Source organism: Canis lupus, chromosome 6 (assembly GCF_011100685.1).
Source record: "Canis lupus familiaris isolate Mischka breed German Shepherd chromosome 6, alternate assembly UU_Cfam_GSD_1.0, whole genome shotgun sequence".
In the NCBI taxonomy this organism is placed as follows: domain Eukaryota; kingdom Metazoa; phylum Chordata; class Mammalia; order Carnivora; family Canidae; genus Canis; species Canis lupus.
Window position 1 is genome coordinate 55,539,751 of NC_049227.1, and position 20,687 is coordinate 55,560,437.

Genomic DNA, 20,687 nt, shown 5'->3' on the forward strand with positions numbered 1-20,687 from the left:
CCGAGGCTCCTTCCACAGTTTGGCTATTGTGGACATTGCTGCTAGAAACATCGGGGTGCAGGTGTCCCGGCGTTTCATTGCATCTGTATCTTTGGGGTAAATCCCCAGCAGTGCAATTGCTGGGTCGTAGGGCAGGTCTATTTTTAACTCTTTGAGGAACCTCCACACAGTCTTCCAGAGTGGCTGCACCAGTTCACATTCCCACCAACAGTGTAAGAGGGTTCCCTTTTCTCCGCATCCTCTCCAACACTTGTGGTTTCCTGCCTTGTTAATTTTCCCCATTCTCACTGGTGTGAGGTGGTATCTCATTGTGGTTTTGATTTGTATTTCCCTGATGGCCCAGTGATGCAGAGCATTTTCTCATGTGCATGTTGGCCATGTCTATGTCTTCCTCTGTGAGATTTCTTCATGTCTTTTGCCCATTTCATGATTGGATTGTTTGTTTCTTTGGTGTTGAGTTTAATAAGTTCTTTATAGATCTTGGAAACTAGCCCTTTATCTGATATGTCATTTGCAAATATCTTCTCCCATTCTGTAGGTTGTCTTTACCAGTAATTCTGATGCACCTGTTGAGAGGCCCTCTTTTTAATATATCTAATTCTACCCTAAGTAGCCAGCATACAGGCCTGGCACATAGGCAGCTCTCGAAAACTGGTTCTGTAATTGGCAAACCGGTTTGAGATGGAGCCTCACTTGAGGAGGGGTCATTGACAGTCCCTGCTCAAGTCCAGCACTTCAAAGGAAATAGAATGCTGACAAAGCCACAGCTGCACTTGCTTCACCTGTGTCACCTGAGCCCACCAGATTATTGATTTAACCCGGAGAGGCACAACCTCTTTTGTAATTAAAAAATTTTTGTGGGGTGCCTGGCTGGGTCTGTCTATGGAGCATGTGACTCTTGATCTCAGGGTTGTGAGTTTGAGTCCTGCGTTGGGTGTAAAGATTACTTTAAAAAATCTTAAAAAAAATTTTAGGGGGTGTAGTTCAGTCGGTTAAGCGACTGCCTTCATCTCAGGTCATGATCCCAGGATCCTGGGATTGAGCCCACCTTGTGCTCCCCACTCAGTGGGGAGTCTGCTTCTCCCTCTCCCTCTGCTGCTCCCCCTGCTTGTGTTCTCTCTGTCAAATAAATAAATAAAATCTTAAAAAAAAATTTTTTTTTTAACTAAAAGATTCTGGCTGCCAACAATCTAAGATTACAGAAAGAATAGGCCTCTGTTGCCATAAAACAATCTTTATATTTATGGAATTCTTTTCCTTGACTTAAAATGGATAAATAACCATCCATTCCAATAAGAAGTTCACATATAAGATTCCAGATTTGAGTTATATGATTCAGTAAATTAAACTTCCCAGGGATTGGGGCACCTGGATGGCACCATTGCTTAAGTGTCTGACTCTTGATTTTGGCTCAGGTTGTGATCTCAGGGTCATGAGATGAGAGGCCTGTCTGGCTCTGTGCTCAGTTGGCTTCAGAGTGTCTCTCCCTCTGCCCCTCCCCCCAACTCATATGGTCATTCTCTCTCTCTCTCTCTCTCTCTCTCTCTCTTTCACTCTCCTTCTCTCTCTCAAATAAATTATCTTTTTAAAAAGTCCCCAAAGATTTACTGGTGATGTAATGAAAGTCGGTGTTATATTTTCTTGGTATAAATCAGTCCCACCCTTGGTGGCTCCTACAAGGGCAATTCGTTTGTAGCAATCCTAGAGCTATGAGAATTACCTGGATTTAGACGACAGGGCCCAAGGGCCAATCCTGGTGTCCCAGTGGAAGAATGGGCTGTCTTTCTGATCTCCCTAGTGCTTCACAAATGCTAAGTGCATCAGAATTACCTTGGAAGCTTGTTAAACCCACAGACTTCTAGACCTCTCTGTGAAATTTTCATCCGGTGGCTCAGCCACAAAGCCTGGGAATCTGCATGCTTCACAGCCACTCCACATTGATTACGATGCAGGGGATGTGACACCTACAGGAAGATCATGCTGGGGTTGTGCTTTGTTTTTGTGTTTTTTGTTTTTTTTTTTTCACTTCCAGTATCTGAAGGAAACTTCTGGAAGGGCTTAACCTAGGCTAGCATGGGAGATTTCCCATGCTAGGCATGTATTAAACTGTTTTTCTAACCTGTTTTCTAACAAGTGTATCTATACACCAAAAAACCAGTGTATTTATACACCAAAAAACAAACAAACAAAAAAACAAAACAAAACAAAAAAAACAGTGTATTTATACACCAAAAAAACCTCATGTACCCATTGGAGACATTTATTCCTGGTTGAAATTCAGTCTCAGAGCCAATGTTTTCAAACCCAATGAATTAAACTGTCTTACCAAAGCTCTTGGGAGTGTTTTCATGAGCTCTACCCTTTAATCTGAATGAAAATAAAATATAGACTCCATAAAAACAACTTCAAATAGAACTCATAATCTAATCAAGACAGAATACTGCAAATTTTTTTTTTTTTTTTCAAAATCATTTGACCACATACCAGTTCTCTGTAGTGGCAGCAAGTTGGTAAACCATGTTGCAAAACTGCTCAATGAACGGTGGTTCAGGCTGTGAGGTCTTTGCGGGAGAAGAGGAGAGAGATGGACCTTTGCGTTGGCTTCTGTATCACTGAGATCCTCCCTCCTCTGGGCTGAGGTACTGTGTCAAGGCCTTGACGTTAAGTCCCTTCCCTCATCTGCTCTTTTCCTGCCGTTTACTTCTCTCCCTCACTCTTCCATCTTGGTTTCCCTTACCTTTTCTTGGAGGTGCCATGAAGTCTGGGACCCAGAGCCCTTTGAAGGGGGCCACTTGACCTTTGAAAAAGATGGCGGTGATACATTCACCCACAGAATCTCAGTCAGAGACCTCATCTTCACAGTTGAAAGGGACAGCAGTTTGTAAAACCAACCCATCTTTTCCTCCTTTTGGATGCTCACAGTGGTAGAGTCTATCGTGACGCTTTCTGAAATGGGGAGGAAATAGGAAATTAGTATCCTGAAACTGAATTGGAACCTTGGACAAGCTGCCAATGCGCAGATGAGTCACCAAAAGGTCTGGGAGCTATTTGCCATCTCTCAACGCAGAAGGAGGTCAGAATGGAAATCAGCGAAAAACAAATGACTCAGTTTTCCTTTTCAGAAAAATGCTCACTTCCAGCTGCCTGAATTGCCTGTTTAAATAAAAGGCATAAAACTGCAACGGGCCAATGGCAGTCCAGGTGGGAGAGTTAAGGACAGTTTCCTGCATTGGTGTCAGTCGAAGAGGGGATGCTTTCCGCTCCCTAGTGCACTGGGTAACTTTTTGCAGAAGCCTATGACATTGTGTAGCAGGAAAAGGAGATGTAAGTCAAAGGAAGATTCAATCCTGTATTTATTTCCTGCTTTATCAGAGGCTCATGTGGTTGGAAAGAATGAGAAGGCCTGTGTTTCCGTCCCAACTTTTCTATTTACACGCTATATGACCTTGGCAGGTCATGCAACCTCTCTGAGAGTGTTTTCCCATCCGTGAAATGAGAATCGTGTCTGCATCACAGGGCAGCTATGAAGGGTAAGTGAGTTAGTGTACCTGAGTCAGTGCACATTTTTAAGCCCTGTAAAAATATAAAGTATCTTTGTGGCCATGAAAGTATTTGGAAGGATGGCAGTGGCCACTGGGCCACAGAAATGGGGCAAGGATGTGAGAGTGACTATGATGGCTTTGAGGGGAAATGGTAAATGTTTGAATGTTCATCCCCATTATCACAGGTATTTTTCCCTATGCATGTAGATGGGCCTCCATAAAATCAATCATGTCCGTCACTGATTTCAAAAAGTTAGGTAGCAAGAGCGTCAGCAGTAGACATTTCTGATTAAAGTAATAATGGCCACCACTTAATGCTCCCTTTACACCCAACACAGTGATAAGGTCTTTTTTTCAGATTATCTCATTAAATCACAACTCTGTGAGGTAGGGGTTCTCACCAGCAACCTATCAGTGACAACCCCATGCATCGAGTAGTATTATTCCCTCTTTACAGATGATGAAACTCATCAAAATTAAACTTTTACAAACTTTCCCAGGGTCATACACTATCAGGCAGTGGAAAAGAGTTTCAAACCTAAGTGCATGTGACTCAGAAGCATGTGTCTTTAACCACCAAAATCTTTAAGAGAATGGAAGCCACTGAATTAGAACAGAAGTCCTGTCTCTGTGACAAGCTAACCTTAAGTTCCTGTCTTTGCAATTAGTGCATGATGATGAGAGTACACACACACACACACACACACACACACCCTCACACCTGGCCCCCACCCACCATCATTCGCCTAAGTGAATATAACTGACTGATAAAGAGTCAGCTTGGCTCTTCCTCTTACTCCTGCCCTAGTACTGACTAGCTATGTGTCTGTGAGTAAAGAATTTAAACTCTGAGCCTTGATTTCTTCCACAAGCAGAATTCCTAATGTTTATCCAGCCCACCTCACCGGGTGTTGTGAGGCTCAAGTGAGATATAACATGAAAGTGTTTACAGGTACTAAAGAAAAGGGGGGGGGGGGCTTTATTAAGAAACTCTTCAACCAGAAAGAACTTGGGAAGAGGTTTGGTAAGTAATACAGAAAAAGAAAAATACCCATTAACCCCCTGCCTCTAAGAGTCACTCCTCTCACAATGTACTTGCTCATCTAAAGAAGTGTCTTTCAAAGCACGGTGTACCTACTGGTGGGACACCAGATTATTTTCAGAGGTATGTGAAAATGCATTTTAATAGTTCTATGATCTAATGTACTCTAGAAAAATATACAAAACCTGTGGTTTCCCTGATTATTACTGAGGGTTCAGCGAAGCATGGAAAGTGATTTAAAGTCAAGTAGGTATCATCAAGTACAGGTGTCACAGGGATTTGGCAAACCTGGTAAAAGTAGAAAGCAAGTGCCCTTAGGAAGCACTGACAAATGTTTGCTGCATTTGGAAAGAGACCTCTCTTGGAGGAGTTTGTCCGGTTCTCTCTACTTGATCTCTACCGACCCCTCTACGTGCAGTCGTTGCACCAGTAATGAGGCCTGTGAACATTCTCCCCAGAGTCACCAGCCGCCCACCTCCCCTGCTCCGGTTGAATGCACTCCGTACGGAAGGGAATGTGGGCCCAAGGGCTGCTGTATTCCTTCTCCAAGAAACACACATTTTGCCCTGAATTACTGAGAGGATCCAAACCCAGATGCACCTTCGACACAGAGCATGAGTCTAGTTAAAAAACATACCTTTGATATCGTAAAAGTCCCATCCAACATCTTTCAGAGTGAAAGCCTAAGTGCTCTGGAAAAAGGTTTACAACAGCCCTGATGGGATTAATTCCTCAGTTTACGCCCTGAGTGTTGGCCATTCTCTCGCTGCAATTTCACTGCTGGAGGTTGAAAGCCTGGTGACAACTATTTTACTGCAAGGTTTGCTTTGTCATTGATGACAGGACTTTCACTTAAGGTGGCTTCTCCAGGCCTTGTTGAGAAACCAATTTTGACCTGATATGGCCTCTTAAAAAAAACAACACGGTTTTCTGTGTTAAAGAACTTCAGTGGACCATGTCCCATCTTTCTCCAAATATAATTTATTTAAACAGTGACTGAGAGAAAAATAAAGAAACATCATTTATTAAAAAAAACCTTCATGGATTTTTCTCGAGGAGCTCCTGGCTTAATGCAGACATTTTTTTCTCATCATTTTAATAGCAACATCCGGATTTTTTTTTTAATTTTTTATTTATTTATGATAGTCACAGAGAGAGAGAGAGAGAGAGAGACATAGGCAGAAGGAGAAGCAGGCTCCATGCACCGGGAGCCCGGTGTGGGATTCAATCCCGGGTCTCCAGGATCACGCCCTGGGCCAAAGGCAGGCACCAAACCACTGCGCCACCCAGGGATCCCCGGATTTTTAGAACAGAAGGAGTTTTAGGGATTCAGCAGCAGCCCACAGCCAAGGGGCAGATCTGAGATCTGAGCCCAGTTCTCTCTGGTCGCAAAGACCAGGACTTTGCACCGTATCACAGTACTCACCCTCAGCCCTTTATTAAGTGATATCAAGGAATAGTGATTTTTAAATAATTTCATTAAGGAGTAACGAGAATCAGAATTTAATTAAGCTTCCGGGGGCGGAAGCCACAGTGACACCGTTCATGGGGGCTTCGGGGATGGTCGCCGAGGGGGACCGCTTGGACCCCAGCCCTGCCCTGGCTCCCTGGGCTCACTAAAGCGCTGGGGCAGCATTTCCCCCTGGGGCCAAGCCAGAGAGGAGTCCAGGGCAGGAACAAAGGCTTACACACCTCTTCCCCAGTTCCTCCCTACCTGCCCACAGGTGTAGAGAGAGCAAGAAGCAGAGGGCTGGGGTGGGGGGAGGGCGGGGGCTATGAATCATTAAGGAGGGGAGCCATGCAGCCCTGTCTGAAGCAAGGTTCCCTCACCCAAGAGAGGTTTTTTTTTTTTTTCCCTTTGACAAATTTAGCCAAAGGAATCCGACAACAAACCACAAGATTTCTTTGTTGGGCTGAGAAGGCAAGATCCATGGGAAGTATTTTCCCACGCTGCTGCTTCTCCCTCCCAGAATACGGCCTGAGGAATTTCCACTTTCCTTCTGCTTCCACCATGCTCAGGGTCAAGCGGTGACTGCAAGATTACATGGCTTTGGGTCATTGTGTGGTCTTGCCACTTAGTGCGTGAATGGACGTGAGCCCCCCAGATCACTGGCCTGGGTGCCGCGAGGTTGCCCAGGGGGCAGGCTCCACACCTGGCGCTGCGAGGTCTGCAGAGATTGCCGGTGCCCACCTCCTGAGCAGATGCCCCAGGCAGGCGCCAGCTCCTCCGCCTTCCGCACAGGTCCCAGCCTATGGCCATCACTTATCTTATTGAATGGATCGCCACAAAGGACTTGCTCTGAATTAGCCCGGGTCCCTGATTTCAAAATTTCTTTTTGGCCCCCAAATGGCTCTCTTCCTCTGTTCTTTTTTTTTTTTTTTTCTTCCTCTGCTTTAAGTTTTTCATTTGGTTGTGTTGCTTGCCTCCAGCCAGAGCCCTTGGAATGCCTGGCGCTTGAAGCTGAGCTCACACTGCCCGGAGATTGGCAGGCCTGGCCCCTGAGTGAGGCTCCTCAGGTGTGACCAGACGCTGTGCACCGCCCGCAGCCCGAAGCCCCGCTGTAGCTCATGTGATAACGACCCAGACTAATGGTCTGCCACGAAACACTCCCCGGCAGCCCCCCCAAACCCTGTTATCTGGTTAGTATTTTGCACTTAATACCCAGAAAATGTCAAATCTCTGGGCTCTGGTGGGTTTTCTGAATACCAAGTCAGCAAAACTCTAAGCAGCTTTGGAAGCAAGCATATAAAATGTGCTCGGAGTAGCAATTTGCCTCCTCACTTTTGGCCACAGCTTGGCTTCGTTTTCTGCTAGAGCACGGTTCCTCCCACCGGAGTATGTGCACTGCTCCCCTCTCCTACCTCCCAAAGTCCACAAAGACCTTCCAAAGGCACCAGGCAAGACAGTTTACACAAACACGTTTCTAGATCTTTTTTTTTTTTAATTTATTTATTCATGAGAGACACACACGGAGAGAGAGAGTGAGAGAGGCAGAGACACAGGCAGAGGGAGAAGCAGGCTCCATGCAAGGGAGCCCGACCTGGGACTCGATCTCGATCTCGGGTCTCCAGGATCATGGCCCGGGCTGAAGGCGGCGCTAAACTGCTGAGCCACCCGGGCTGCCCCGTTTCTAGATTTTTCATTTCCATACGAACACTTTCCCCAAAAGTCACCTGCCTTTGGAGGTGGGGGTGCCAGTAGTCGCTTCATGCAGTCTAAAGGAGGGAATGAGTGGAACCGACTCCAGCGATCTGAGCTGGGCTGGGTGTCCTTGAAAGGCAGACATACGGGGAAGCCTCAGGGGGCCTTGTGGGGTGCAGCAGAGGTAGAGGTGGAGGATGAGATCCAGGAACGAGGACCCTGCCTTCCTTTGAAAACCACAGACCTTTGAACGGACCCGTTCTGCCAGAGCAGAATTAACTGTAACTGGGGAAAGAATCTCCAGAAAACATTTCTGTTGGTGCTGATTATTGGTTTAAACTGTTAAGCCGAACCGAATAACAAGATTCTACCTGTAATTTGCCAACTAATTAGATAAATATAATGGCAGGTGTGGGGGGTGTTTCTGGGGGGAGAGGGATCCCCCACAACTAATTTGGCTCGTAAGATCTCTACACATCGTCTATAAATGACTCTCCCATTATACACCCAGCCTGTACATTTGCGTGTTTGTTACGATTTATAATTCACAAAGTATTTTCGCATTATCTCACCTAATCCTTCTTCTCCCTGGGCTGCACTGGAGACTGGAGCGCCTGGGGTGAGCTCCCTCCTCCCAGCGTCAGGGTCCGAGTCAGTCTGCACCTGCACCTCCCTGGCCTCCTTCCCTGCCGTGTCCATGGAATGCAGAGTGCCCCTTCCCCTGCCCAAGGCTAATTCCACCCCCGCCCATTCCCGGGGACCCCATCAATCATCCCCCACTAACTTTAGCATCTTTCTTTCAACTGGCTCCTTCCCACACTAATGTGGTCAAATCTCTCCTGTCTGCGGGGAAACGAAACCTGGCTGCCCTGATGTTCCCTCCGGCTGCTGTTTCCAGCATCTGCCCACAGCGTCCAGCTACGTGACGGCCGCTGCGCTCTCCCACCTCACTCTTCAGCTCTGTGCCTCTGGCTCCTGCCTCCTTAAAGCCATTCTCACAGAGGCCAGTCATCAGAGGGTCTTTATGCTCCCCACTGTCCTCGGGCCACAGGGTCCTGCGGAACAGTTCCTCCTTCCCGTGGTTTCCAGGGCACACCTCTTTCCAGACTTCTCCCCATCATCTCCAACTCATCTAGCTCAGGCTCCTTCACTGAGTTCTGGACCTTCACCTGCCCTTTTAAGAAACTATGTTTATGGGGATCCCTGGGTGGCTCAGTGGTTTAGCACCTGCCTTCGGCCTAGGGCGTGAGCCTGGAGACCAGGGATTGCGTCCGCCTTGGGCTCCCTGCGTGGAGCCTGCTTCTCCCTCTGCCTGTGTCTCTGCCTCTCTCTCTGTGTCTCTCATGAATAAATAAATAGGAAACCCTAAAAAAAAAGAAACTATGTTTATTAAAACATGACATACATACAGAGAAGTGTATAAATCCTGGGTTTACAGACTGATTTTCGCCAGCTGAACACACCCAAGTAATTGGCACTCAGATCAAAAGAAAAACTGTTTCCATTTCCAGCACCCCCAGAAATACCCCTTATACTCTCTTATAGCCCCCCTGCCCTCCCAAAACATAACCACCATCTTGACTTTGAACATCAGAGATGCATTTTGCCTGTCAGTCTTTTTTTTTTTTTTTTTTTTTTTTTGGTGTTCAGCATTGTGGGTGGGAGAATTACCCATATTTTGTAGGTACAGTTTGTCCAAAGTTCTGTAGGAGCTTTGACGGAAATAATACCCTACAATTCATGTATCTATTCTGTGATGGGCATTTGGTGGGTTTCCACGTTTTGCTGTTAGAAGGTGTGCTGTGATAAAACACTCATGTGCCTGCTTTGTAAATGGTGAGCTCCCTCAATTTCCATTCTAGACCTTTCTATAATGGTCCCTCAGAGTAGATCTGGAATATTTTGGAGGCAAAGATTGCTTAGACATGAGAGCAGCATCTCTTCTCACTAAGCAAGAAAGAAGCCTGTGGAAATATTTCAGGTGAATATGTTTTCAAATAGTGCTATTGTTATACACTGAAATTTAATATCTGCACACCAGCTGAACAATAATAACAACCTGAAGTCCAAAATCCTTACAGGAAAGATTAAACTAGTGCCAGCTACGTGTTCAAGAATCTCATCGGAAAGATTAAATTCATAAAATATAATTTATTTCTCAGTGTATGAACCAAAGATTCCATAATACCAGTGAATGCTTAAGTTCTATTAGTTTGGTCTTAATTTCTACTCCACGATAATTAGTGATGGGACCTGGATCTCCTTTATGACACTGTATAAGTGTTCTAGCAAGGCAAATCAGAAAATGGGCATGCCATTCTTTTTTTTTTTTTTAAAGACTTTATTTATTTATTCACAAGATACACAGAGAGAGGCAGAGACACAGGCAGAGGGAGAAGCAGGCTCCATGCAGGGAGCCCGATGCGGGACTCGATCCCTGGACCCTGGGATCACGACCTGAGCCGAAGGCAGACGCTCAACCACTGAGCCACCCAAGCACCCCTGGGCATGCCATACTTGCTGTCGTCAGCGGCTACGTCAAAGTGACGTGCAATAGCTCCTATATCCAAGCTCCAAGCCCTGAGACTCACTAATGAGACTATGTCAAATGAGTCAAGATTGATTAATATATGAAATCAAACTGTAGACATTTTAGGTAAAAGCAAAGTTCTGGGATTACATGCACATCAAGTGTGTAAAGAAATTTTTTATATATTTTGCTATGCTTAATAATTCAGAAACTTTTTATTTTGATATAATTATTCTCAGAAAAAATGTAAATTTAAATCTAGCAATTAGTACTTCATAGTAATAGATATTAAATTTACACTCTCCTGAGGAGGTAGAGAAACATGTACCACCTCAATTCTCATGATTTTGAATTTTTTTTCCTCCAAAGATATTTTTAAATATGGGACTTTTAGAGATTATTTTTCTGGAGAAATTCCTCTACTCCGTGCCAAGTGATTTTGAAATACTCGTCATTTCTCTTTGATGATAAACTATGTAGTGTTGCTTCTGCTTTTAAAAACAAAAGAAAAATGTGTTTACAGTTTCACTTTGAGGCTCTTTAGAAAGAATTCTTGTAACAGTGAGTGGTAAATAAATTTTGAACAAAAAGTTGGTTCAATACTGAAAACAAGTATCAATATCCCACTTGACTCATTGGCCACCAAAGTATTTGGCGAATCAGTGGGTAAAATTGTCAATGTCTGGATCAGTTATGGAAGCGGGTTAGTCCCAGCTAATAGTGTAGAATGATGATGTGTTTTAAACCTGCCACATATTTTCCTACTTGTTATGCCTTGACACGGCTTCACGTTTTAAAGCATTGTCAACATTTTCCTAATAGATACAGGAACTGACAATATTGACTATTTTGGAGCTCTTTCACTTTTTTTTTAAGATTTTATTTATTTATTCATGATAGAAAGAGAGAGACAGGGGCAGAGACACAGGCGGAGGGAGAAGCAGGCTCCACGCCAGGAGCCTGACGCAGGACTCGATCCTGGGCTCCAGGATCACGCCCTCAGCCAAAGACAGGCGCCAAACTGCTGAGCCATCCAGGGATCCCCACCCTTTTAATTCTTTAAAAGATATGACAATGTAGTTCTTCTCTTTTAAACTTTGCTGCAACTCTTTTGAGTTCTCTACTTGTATTAATATCACAAGCATGTACCCACCCAGGAACCGTATGCAGATACATTCCAATAGTCTGCAAATAATTTTGGCCCAAAGTCAGTTGGTCCAGGTCACGGATCCTCTCCTTGATTAAGATATCTCACAATAGGCAGGAATCTTTTGGTTGCAATTGCTAGGAGTCGAATGAGCTAATGTGGGCAAAGGGGGATTTTACTGGAAGGATCGAGGTATCTTTTTTTTTTTTTTTAATTTTTTTCTTTTTTTTTAGGATCGAGGTATCTTACATCTAAACTGCCTGAAAGAAAAGCAGGGGAGCAGCTGTGTCCCAAGGACAGCTGGAAACAGGGACAGGGCCGCAGCTGGGACTCCTGCCCTCTGCCTTGGCCTCTCTGTGCATTGCCTTCATTCCCTTTCACTGCAGATCAGGTTTCTCCTGCGGTGGGGTGCGCAGCCTCGGGGGCCCTCCCAGGCCGGATGGAGGCAGCCTCACACCTGCATCCTTTGGGAGCAGAAGGCCCCTTTGTGAAAAGAAAAAGGCACCCCTTTCCCTTGGATGCAGTCCTTCCAGCAGGGCCCCAGGTGTGGTCAGCAGAAGCAAGTGAGATCTCAGCCTAAGCTCTGCTCCTCGCCTGGGCGCCTTTGCCGGGAGCGCCCACTGACGCTGGTGTCCCTGCAGGGCTGTCGCTTCTCCCAGCTTCTGTGCCTCCGTGAGGTGGTCCCTGCTCCCCTCGGGTGCCCCATGAAATGCCCCCGTCTCCCTGTGCTCAGGGCCCAGCCACTGGAGCCGCTGGGTTTCTCTTTCTCTTCCTAAGAAGGGGCCAAGGAGTGGCAGGCTGCTCTCCTCCACCCAGGGCTTACGGGAATTAAAAGGGATTATGCTTTGGAGAGGGAGGCGAGCCTTTAATCGGCCAGACAAGGACGCAGCGGCCGCAGCCAGGGGTGCCCGGAGCGGCACTGATGTCCTTTCCTGTCGCTGCACCGACGGAGGGCTCGCGGTGATAACTGTTCCTGTGGTCACCAGCATGGGCTTCGCGAGACAGATCCAGCTTTTGCTCTGGAAGAACTGGACCCTGAGGAAAAGGCAAAAGGTAACAAGTGCAGTCTGCAGTCTCAAAGTGCCACGTGGAGCAAATACACATGGGGGCCGGGGCTGGGGCCGGGGCCGGGGCCGGGGACGGGGAAGGGGTGGGGAAGGTGAGCTGGCCATGGCCATTGCTATTTAGCACTGAAGCAACAGGTGGCTGCTCCATGAACCTCTCTGGCAAGTGTCCTTCCCAGAGGGATGGGTGTCTCTGTCCAGAGGTGGACACTTTCCCCTGCAGCCCAGCACGGCCACAGTATAGTCTTCTTTTGCCCTCCCTGCATATGAATCCATTGCCTGTCCCTCCCTTCCCACCCCCTTCTCCTCCCCCAGCCCCTGGTTTTGAAACCTTCCAGTCCAGCCCACAAGCCCTTGAGCATCCATCCATCCGTACTGTGCTGTGGGTAGATCCTAAGTCCCGAAGAACAGGCTCAAATGAAAACAACATGCTCCAACCGGACCAATGATACCAGCTTCTCAGACCATAGATTCTAGGAGGCACACTGGCTTTCCACATTTTCACATCTCTGACCTTGGGATGCAGCTCACAATCAAGTGACAGTGTAACTGGACACATCTGTTTCTTTCTTAGTGTGCAAAAATCAACAGTGCACCTTATGATCGACTGCTTCTTAGATTCAGTGAGACACAATAACTTATCGACTAGCACAGACGTTTATTGAGCCCTTCCAGTGAGCAGATCTAAGGGCTGGGCTGGGCCAGGGACATAAAAACAGAAGACCCAGATTCTACCCTGGACACACTTCTAGTCTGGCTGGGGGAAACCTGAAGGGTGTTTTGAGACCAAGAGCAATAAAAGTAGCACCAGTCAAATATTCCCCTGAGAAGTTCTTGCAAGAGCCACCCATAGGCGATCAGAGGATCCCAAGAGTGTACATGCAAATGCCAATTGGCCAATTTTCTAGAAAGGGGTGAAGAGTGAATATATAACTACAAGGAACATGTGCTTTGCTACAGCCTTGCAGTCTTGCAAATGCCAAATGACTAAAGATGCCGAAAGAGGAAGGAGGGGGGAAGGAAAAAGGGGTGGGTCGAGCTGAGATTAGACGGGAGGCAGGCAAGGTGGGGGAGATTTGGGAAAGAGGACAGGGAGGAAGATTGGCTGTGACGATGAAGAGAATGCATTTGTTGCAAGCCTTGATTTGAGATGGGTTTATGCAGGCGGGACAGGGTTTTCCTGGATGATGGAATGACTGTTAGGGGAGAAGAGGGCCAACCAGCGGAACATCTGAAGACCTGTGACTGAGTGTCTCTGTCAGGGTTCAGTCAGAGAGAATCTGGAATATAAAACTGTGTTAGCTAAGTGTGAGGCTGGTAACTTAGTGGATAAAAGAGAACAAGGTATCATGGAGGCAGCAATTGTGGATGCAGCTTGCACCCCGAGGGCTGAGGGAACCAAAGGAAGAACAGGGAACTCTTAGCACTTGGAAACACAGAGGAGATGTTGGTGGAGCTGTAACCCGGGCTTGTGAGGAAGAGGCACAGTGAGACTGCTGCTGGGGTCTCCTGCCCAGATCCGTGCAGAAGGACCCTGGCTAGGTTTGGAGTATTTAAAGCAGAGAGATAATAGCTTAATAATTAGCCCAGAAAACAGCAAGTAGCAGAAGGCATAACCCAGCCACGTGAACAGGTGATTGTTTTTCTCTGGTATGTGTCGCTTGGACAGAACTCAGGGAGCCTGCAGGGGAAAGCCAAGTTAGGACCCCTTGTACATGGGAAACACCGCTGTCCTCGGGTTGCTTTCCTTGTCAGAGCTATTCTGATTTTCAAATTAGTGTTGAAGTTATTTGTTGCCTTCAGGAGCCAAGGGCTAATGGTAATCAGAGACTCAATCCCTTGCTTCCAAGAGCTTCTCTTTCAGAACGAAAATAGACAGAAGTTAAGCAGGATTCACTATTAAATGCATTGATTTATTAATGTGTTCCTTCAATCAGTGAATACTTCATAATCACTAGGTACTGTGCCAGGTGCTAGGTACATAGGTACATAAGGGCCAACAAGACAAGCATGGTCCTTGACCACATGATGTTTTTAGTCGATGAAATGCCAAGGACAATCCAATCTGCAACTGTTTCTTTCTCTCCTTTCTCTCTTTCCCATAAGAAATTAAGATTCTCACTTAATCCTACTCTCAATAAGCCCCTTGTGGCCTTCGAACAATGTACTTGAGGACATTACCTGCTGAAATTATTCCATTTCTGTGGCAAGCATGTTGCTATTACAGAGAATAACCCCATTTTCAAAGACCAGGTTTGGCTCAGAGGCCTTATAGCCTCTCCCTTTCCCTGGTGTTGGCGGGGGGCCGGGGGGGGGCTTCCCCAGTTCAGGGACTCCGTCTTCCCCACAGTGTGCGCCCAGGGGCAACACGCTGCCAGCCTCTCTGTGGTGAGATAGGCCCACTCAGGCTGAGATGCCCGGCTGGGGTAAGCTCCCAGGACTACACCTGGTCTGGGCTGCCACTCACTTGATGCCATCCCGATGGCCTGGAATTCTAGATTGTCTGGTGCGCCTCCCCTGACTTGCCACTCCTACCATATTCCAGGAATTACCAGGATGTCTGAGCAAGATGGAGGCATCTTCTACAACCCCCAGCAGCTCTGACAGGGGTCTGTGGCACCTTCTCAAAGCTTTTAGTTCTTCTGGAAGGTTTCGCCTCAGCAAAATGGGGACTCTAAGGAAAGCACAGCACACCTAACCCATAACCCAGCTCCTTGGTTTTGAACTTCTCAAACTTCCATGGTTTGGGGTGTTTACTGTTGTGAACGGGAGCAAAACAGATACCAAATTTCCCCATCTCTCTTCTCCCAACCCCTGAGGGCCTAAGATGAACATCTTTAGATCTCTGCGTTCCTCCTTCCTTTTTTTAATTTTCTTCCTCTGTTAACATTTATCAAGTATTACTAAGCGCCTGGCACTGTACTATCACCTCTGTTCCAGGACAGAGATACCACTAGTGTCCCCATGGGTACTGATGAGGTCAGGGAGGCTTCAGAGAACGTTAGTGACCCGTGGGGCTGGAGGACATGGCCACTACCCCCACACTGTGGTCATGGAGACTGCAAAGATCCAGTGGCTGTCATTGAATCTATCGTCCAAACCAGGGCAGTTTTGAAAGTGAAAAATAGAACTAGGATCAATGGCCCCAGGGCAACACATGTAAACTAACACCTGACCTGGCAAACTGGGCTGTACAGTCACCCCATGCGTCCAGCACAGCCTGGTGGCTGGGTCACAGCCCCCACGTCCATGGGAGCTGGAGCCAGCTGGGAGCTCGCGCCTGCGCAAAGGCCCTGACCCAATAGCGTGCACAGCACTGGAGTAGAAGGAAACACCGGGTGGGGGGTGAGGATGAGCTGGGAAGTTCAGGAAAGAAATGGGGTTTGGAGAGCATGAGAGAAGACTTCGCACGCAAGGAGTTGGGCTGCAGAATGGGCACTTCCAGTGTCAAGAGCTCTCCCCACTGTCCCGGACAAATGCACACCACCCATATTTGCTAGGGGCCAGGCGCTGCGCCAGGGAGGGTTTATAAAGATCATCGGGTGTGTCTCCTTTCCCTGAGAACTCACAGTGTAGGGCCTCCCTGGCGTCATCCCCTTGTCGCAGCTTCCATGGCAGAGCAGGATGTTTGGGGAGGCCTCCTGAGAGTAGGGGGCTTATCGTGTCCTGGACACCTGGTACAGCTGCAGGCCTTGGTCCTGGGCCCAGTATGAGGCAGGGAGAGCTGTCAGGGTGCAGGGACGGTGGGCAGCCTGGGTCGCATTCATCCAGGCAAGAATCCTGGCTGAGTTGTTGGTGCAGGGGGCAGAATCAAACGGCTCATTTCAAGCCTCGGCTACCCACCTTCAAATTGGAAACAGACTAGGAGGGAAGGAAATCTAGCTGGCCGAGATTTAAAACAACAAGCACAACTCTGCCCTTCCCTGCCACCCCTCCTCCCCCATGTAGGTCGATCAGTAAAGAGAGGGGGAGGGGAAGCAAAGAGAAAAAAAGAGAGAACAAGGAAATACCAGTTTGGGGGAAAAAAAATTTCCATCGGCCCCTTCTGAGCCTTGGCTGGGCTTAATTAAAGTTACAGACATGTTTAAAGGGAAAGGGTGGGGGGAGTCAGAGCCGCCCTGAAAACATGTTTTTAATTACGCTGTGGAATTTCTCCCTGGGGTCCGCCTGTGCACAGTTGAGCATCAAGGACGGGGATGCCGCTTTGGGGTGGGGATGCTGAGCGCGACTCCGGCGGGGGGCGCAGGGAGAGGCTGTTGAGGACCTGCCAGGCTGGAAAAGAGCTGCTGGTGGTCTTTGTATGGGAGGGAGCGTGAAATGCAGCCCCTCCAAAACAAACCCTCGCAGAGTTAGCACAATAACACCGACCTCTCAACAAACGTTTTTCAAAGATTACCAAGCACTACCTATGCCAGGGGTTCGCAGCCGCAGCTGCACACTGGAATTGCCTGGGAAGTGTTAAAAACAAACAAACAAACAAAACCCATCTTGATGCCCCCCCCCCACTCCTCCCCTACCCAGAACCTGAGTAATTGATGTGGGGGTTTGGCCTGAGCTCCCCACCTGATTCCAGCAGGTAGCCACCTGGGAATTGCCTTCAAAGAAGGTGGTCAAGTGGGGCAGGGACTGTAGGCAGGACACAGCAGCCCTAACTCAGAGATGGGGTGAAGGCGAACACCTGCCAGGCCACCCTGGGCCCTGGCAAAGAATGAAGGAGGGAACAAGGATTCTGATCTGGTCCCCCACAGAAGGGGGACTACAAATCACAATGCTTTGCAAAGACCAAGTACTTCAACAATACAAGAATGAATGAGAGGAGAGAGAGTGTGCATGAGGAGCCCTGCAAAGGGGGTGGGTTGTGCACCAGCTTGGGTTTGGGTGTTTTATCCATGGGGTCAGTAGGCCAGGCTGGCTGATCCCTCCCCCCGTCCAAGCCCCCCTAACAGGTGGAGCAGGGGACGGTGGGTGGTCAGTTTCTCAGGAAGCCCAAGGTTTCCAAACTGGCAAATGAGCTGTTCTGACTCCTGAAAGGGAGAAGGGGAGGAAATATGAATGTGAGTGAGGGGCGAGCCTAAGAGCTTACAGGATCATTTTAATGACATCCCTTTGCTCTTTGGGCTTTCCATAGTGTGCCGTGGCCTACTGTGTGTCCCTGTGGTCTTTGTGAGAAGTGAGGGTCAGTCATACATGGCTTGTGTTTGTTGAATGTTACCTCGTGCCAGGTTCTGCCCTAAGTGTTTTATACTCGCTTCATGCTCACATCTGCTCTGGGAGGTGGGTCCTCATAGCATCCCCTGTTTTACAGATGAGGTCCTGAGGCATGGAAAGATTGATCCGTCTACCCAAGGTCATGCAGCCAATACGGAGCAGGGAGCAGAGCCAGATAAAAACCTCAGTACTGACACATTCAACCTGCAGTGTGTACTGAAGGACAACATGGTCTCATTTCACAGATGAGAAAACTGAGACTCAGTGCTTGAACAAGCTCCAAAGTGATTCTTAACCCAGATCTTCCCATTCCCAAATGTCTAACATACCAGACTACTCCCAGATAGACGTTGCTACATGGAAGGAAGCTGACTGTCTTGGGAGAAAGCCAAGGTTGCACACAATTGTCTTAAGGGGAAGAATCAGATGTGTGGAATCTGGACTGGTTGTCTCACTTCCTCGGTGAAGACACCACGAACAACTTCCGGTTTCATCACTTGTACCTATCACTCACCCTGTGATCTTGCCAGACTTGCTCCCCAATCTTACTCATGGACGGGAGGACTTGGGTTGCAAGGCTTGAAGCCAGTGTACAGAACAGGCCTCTGGGGATGCAGTTTGTTAAATCTGCCAAAGGTTGGTGACCTGAGTGTCACCTCCAGCTTCCCATGGAGACTCCTAGGCCAGTCCTTGACAAAGGCTCACTCATTCCATATTTATTGGGTACCTATTATGAAGCTGGCCATTTGTCAGGTGCTAGAATCACAGTAGTGACAAAGATAGACATGGTCCCTGCCCTCAGGCAGCTCACAACCAGGAGGGCTCCATTTTCCTAAAGGAGTAATGACCCTGATTTATAATGAGTGATAAGGGAAGTGCAGGATGCTGTGGGAACAGCTGTGCTGGTACCAGTGAGACAGGTTCCTGGAGAAGAGGCTCAGCCCTCCTCCTCCTTTGGTCCGCGGGTCCTGGGGGAACTGCCAACATTCCAATGGCTATCAAGTGTGCTTGGGGCCAGTCTCTGTAACATTGGATGGGAGTTCTCTAATATTGATGTTTCGCCATCTTGTTGAAGAACGTGTCAGGGGAGCCCTGCGAAGTGAGTACCTTAAGGAAAATCTCGATCATATATAACATTTTGGTGTGCTTCCCCCATTCCCCCAACATCTGCCCTAGACATATTTGAATAAAACATTGAGTAAAAAGTTACAACTAAAAAAAAGAAAAAAGTTACAACTGCATAATCACCTGCCCTACACATTTTTCGTTATTTCTTCAATGCATTGTCCCCCGCCCCACCACCACCACCAATTTGTTACGATTTGCCATAATTCTGTAGCCCATAGACCATAATAGTGGGAAACGAATAAACATTTACTGAGTACCTGCTATGATGTCTACCACCTTGCTGAGTGAGCATTCATGTACATTCCCTTGAAAGGAATGACAAGGGCAGCCCCGGTGACTCAGTGGTTTAGGGCCACCTTCAGCTCAGGACCTGATCCTGGAGACCTGGGATCCAGTCCTGGTCGGGCTCCCTGCATGGAGCCTGCTTCTCCCTCTGCCTGTGTCTCTGCCGCTCTCTCTGTGTGTCTCTCATGAATAAATAAATAAAATCTTAAAAAAAAAAAAAAAGAATAACAAAAAGTTAAAGACCATGCAAATGACCTCAAGCAACTCTATGTATACTTAAGTCTCTATTCTTAGCCATCGGCACAAGTTCTCCTTCAGATCTTGTTTCCTTCCTAAGGTCTCTGGAGTGGGGGTTGGGTAGAAAAGGTATTCCATTTCCCAAATCACATCCCTCTCCTCCCCTTCCTCCCAGCAACCACTCACCTGCAACCCACGCCCTCTAGTGCTATGCCACAGAGTGTGGTTGTGACAACCAAGCTTCTTCCTTTGGAGTCAAGCGTCTCTAAACTCTAAGTTGAACCTAAATTTAAGGAGTGGGTTTCAACCATACATTGTTATCAGCAGCCTCTGCCAGTGTGGTGAAAACTCAGTTTTCCCTGCTTTCTTCCTTTAAGCAACAAGAAACTGTGGAAGGAAAGATGCTGGTAAGCCCAGATTCTTGTTAACTTTGCTATGGATCACGGTGTTTCAGAGTCCTTTGCTCATTCATTCAGTGACCACATATGCGAGATCTGATGTGCACTAGAAGAAGACGAGGCAGTGGGAGAGGTAGAAAATCTGCTTTCGTGTGCACACGGACACCTGAAAAGCACTGAAGCACACATCTTGGTCCTTGATGAAAGTCCTGTGTTAATACAGTTTCCTAAAATAGAGGCAGAGCAGAACCCAGATGGACACAAAGTTTTGTGAGTCTAGTATATCAGGGTAGAGGTAGTGAGGGAAAGGGGATAAGAGAAGGAAGTCTGGGTCCTGAGATCAAGCCCAGTGTTTGGCTCATGCTGGGCATGCAGCCTGCTTAAGATTCTCTCTCTCTCTCCTTTTGCACCCTCTCTCACCCCTGGCACTCTCTGTCTCTAAAAAAGAGAGAGAGGGAGAGAGGGAGAGAGAGAGAGAGAGAAAGTCCTTCAGGAGCTATACCACAACCAAGCCCTGTTGCACAGACACATGCTGAGTTGTGTGTCCACTCTGGATGTGTTTCCTGTAATCTCTTAACATCACTGGTCTTCCTCTCTTTTTGTCTTGTTTTTCCAGATTCGCTTTGTGGTGGAACTTGTATGGCCTTTATCTTTATTTCTGATCTTGATCTGGTTAAGGAATATCAACCCACTCTACAGCCAACATGAATGTAAGCATGAAGGGGGAGGAGCCCTGGCAATCCTGGAGGTCCCATCCTTTTGTTTAGAAAGGTCTTGGGGGTTGGGATGCCAGGATTGGATCTGCTTATCAACATTTCATGCCTCCAGTACAAAAACAAAGAATTTGCCAGCATTATACAAATGAGCTTTTTAATCATACATTTTAAAAAATACTTATATGTGGTCCCTAAAGAATTGTGAAATTAGTTTTTTCTGGTTCTTTCCTCTTTTTTTTTTCCATATT

At 47.3% G+C, this 20,687-nt stretch overlaps 1 protein-coding gene across 1 annotated transcript in view; it reads left to right on the top strand.

The window, feature by feature from the left end:
• Window positions 1–12,342: 12,342 nt before the first annotated feature.
• The window catches only part of ABCA4 (ATP binding cassette subfamily A member 4), a gene marked incomplete at its 3' end in the record, with an annotated part of 127,341 nt that continues 118,996 nt past the window's right edge, over window positions 12,343–20,687 (top strand). The window contains 2 exon segments of the mRNA NM_001003360.2: window positions 12,343–12,456; window positions 20,340–20,433. Coding sequence (NP_001003360.2) covers window positions 12,391–12,456; window positions 20,340–20,433 — 160 coding nt within the window. The 5' untranslated portion in view covers window positions 12,343–12,390.